The sequence below is a fragment of the Mastomys coucha genome, unplaced genomic scaffold, assembly GCF_008632895.1.
Source record: "Mastomys coucha isolate ucsf_1 unplaced genomic scaffold, UCSF_Mcou_1 pScaffold3, whole genome shotgun sequence".
Lineage (NCBI taxonomy): Eukaryota > Metazoa > Chordata > Mammalia > Rodentia > Muridae > Mastomys > Mastomys coucha.
The window spans coordinates 50297422-50299432 of NW_022196909.1; the positions used below are offsets into that span (position 1 = coordinate 50297422).

Below are 2011 nucleotides of genomic sequence, written 5' to 3' on the forward strand. Positions count from 1 at the left end.
GCCTCAGGAAGGGGCGGCTAGAGCATCAGAGCCTCTGGAAGGGGCGGCTAGAGCATCAGAGCCTCAGGAAGGGGCGGCTAGAGCATCAGAGCCTCAGGAAGGGGTGGCTAGAGCATCAGAGCCTCAGGAAGGGATGGCTAGAGCATCAGTGCCTCAGGCCTCCAGGCCCTGGTGCCGATCCCACCCGTGGGGGCTCGCCATCTGTCCCATTTCCAGCAGCCCTCAAAGATCTGCCCCGCCAGCTTCTCACCCCTCTCCAGGGTCAGCTCTGCCTCAGGTCTCCCTGTCTGTTTTGCTGCTAGCGCTCTGGCTTCAGTTTCTGACCGTCCGACCACCCAATATTCCTTCCTGTCATCCTGAAAACATTGAGAGAGAAGCAGGGGTGGGCATGAGGCTCTCAGTTTTCACACTGTCTCCTGATTGCTGAGGCGGGCTCCTCTAAAGGAAGGAAAAAGACACTCAGGGGGACCGTCACACAGTAGGTTCCACAAGAGCCCCCCTCCCCCAGGCTCTCTCTACCACACTCAGTTCTCACTGACCTCTGCTTTCTCCCCGACGACCCGGTAGGCTGGAATCTGATGGCCCCACCACAGCTGCCGGGAGACACACCAGTCCCTGTCAAAGAGGACACCACTGTCGCCTCAACCTGACCACGGGGTCCCCCTCCCACCCTCATGAAAGGCCCCCTTACCCAATGTGGGCAAACCAGTGTTGCCAGCTCTTCTGGTGGAAGGAGGGCCAGAGCTCCAGAGCCCCTGACTCCACAGCCTATTAAAAAAGATGGCGTATGCCCTTAATCCCAGACAGAGGCAGGAGGATCCCTGTGAGTTCCAGGCCAGCCAGGACTGCACAGTGAGACCCTGTCTCAAAAACCCACCAAACAAAAAACCTCAGAAGGGTGGCCAGTGAGAGAGTATGTATACTATTTGTGTACACGTATGACGTACATGCACACAAGTGTGGAGGTCATAGGGCACCCTGGGGACTCAGTTCTCTCCCTCCACCTTGTGGGCTTGGGGGACTGACCAAGGCTAGGCTTGGCAGCTAGTGCCTTCATCTGCTAAGCCATCTAATTTCTCCCCAAAACATCAAAAAAAACCTAGGAGGGACCTTGCTTGCTGTGCAAGAAGATTCTGGGCTAGAACAAGGGTACAGGCTAGCCCTCCAGGCCCCTTCCCCTGCCACCAGAGCCCTTACAGCAGGAGGCTCTCCTCTGAGCTTTATCACAATTCCCATTAGCTCCCACTCAGGCCCAGCCCTCCCCGTACAGGGCCTTGCCTTGGCAGCTCGGTCCCCCATTTCCTGGCAGCGGACAAACCACTGGCTCTTCAGCAGGTACTCCACCACGTCCCCGGAACGGCTGCAAGGACAGCAGGTGAGAGGCCCCGGGTGCTAAGGAACAGACGCTCAGCCCGGTGGCACCCTTTATGATCCCCCACACTTGCCAGGCTGAGGAGTCACAGGACCCCGACTCAAACGGAACCCACCCTGCTGTCCCCCATAAGCTATGTCCATTCCCTTTTCAGATGGGCCCTAGCGAAGGTTTAAAACGGGGATACCTGCAGATGGGCAGTACCATGGGGTGCTCCTGTAGGCCCCGGAACAGGCCCCGCTCCCTCAGTGTGCACAGGATCTTTTCCCGGGCCACAAATCGGTGAAGACCCTGGGGGAAGGTGACAATATCAGAGGCTTCAGACCAGACAGGAAGGCAGGGCAGAGGGCACCTATAGGGGACAGTAATGCCAAAGCTCGACCCACCTGCAGCCAGTCTCCACAGAGGGACGTCATGGTCCCATCCTCTGCAATGACACTCAGTGGGGTCAAGCCATGCCGGGTCCCCATCTCAGCATCTGCTGGACTGTGAGCAGGAGTCACCTTCACTGCCCCTGGGGGAAATAGCTGCTCTGAGACTGGCAACGACCTTGGCCTTGGGCTGCAAGAACCACCACATCCCAGGCCTCATCCCCTCCTGCCTCCATCATCCTCACCACATCCCAGGCCTCATCCCCTC

General features: G+C 58.3%; 2 protein-coding genes across 5 annotated transcripts in view; one reads left to right on the forward strand and one right to left on the reverse strand.

Moving 5' to 3' along the window:
* The window catches only part of LOC116074627 (H-2 class I histocompatibility antigen, D-37 alpha chain-like), a 714163-nt gene that overhangs the window by 294921 nt on the left and 417231 nt on the right, over window positions 1-2011 (forward strand). The window lies entirely within an intron of this gene.
* Vars2 (valyl-tRNA synthetase 2, mitochondrial) overlaps window positions 1-2011 on the reverse strand; it is a 14305-nt gene that overhangs the window by 6386 nt on the left and 5908 nt on the right. For both annotated transcript variants that reach the window (XM_031347265.1, XM_031347264.1), the window contains exons 12-17: window positions 1759-1886; window positions 1560-1663; window positions 1279-1360; window positions 692-768; window positions 540-615; window positions 251-356 (exon numbers count right to left, since the gene is read on the reverse strand). In XM_031347265.1, coding sequence (XP_031203125.1) covers window positions 251-356; window positions 540-615; window positions 692-768; window positions 1279-1360; window positions 1560-1663; window positions 1759-1886 — 573 coding nt within the window. The remainder of the gene's footprint in view (window positions 1-250; window positions 357-539; window positions 616-691; window positions 769-1278; window positions 1361-1559; window positions 1664-1758; window positions 1887-2011) is intronic.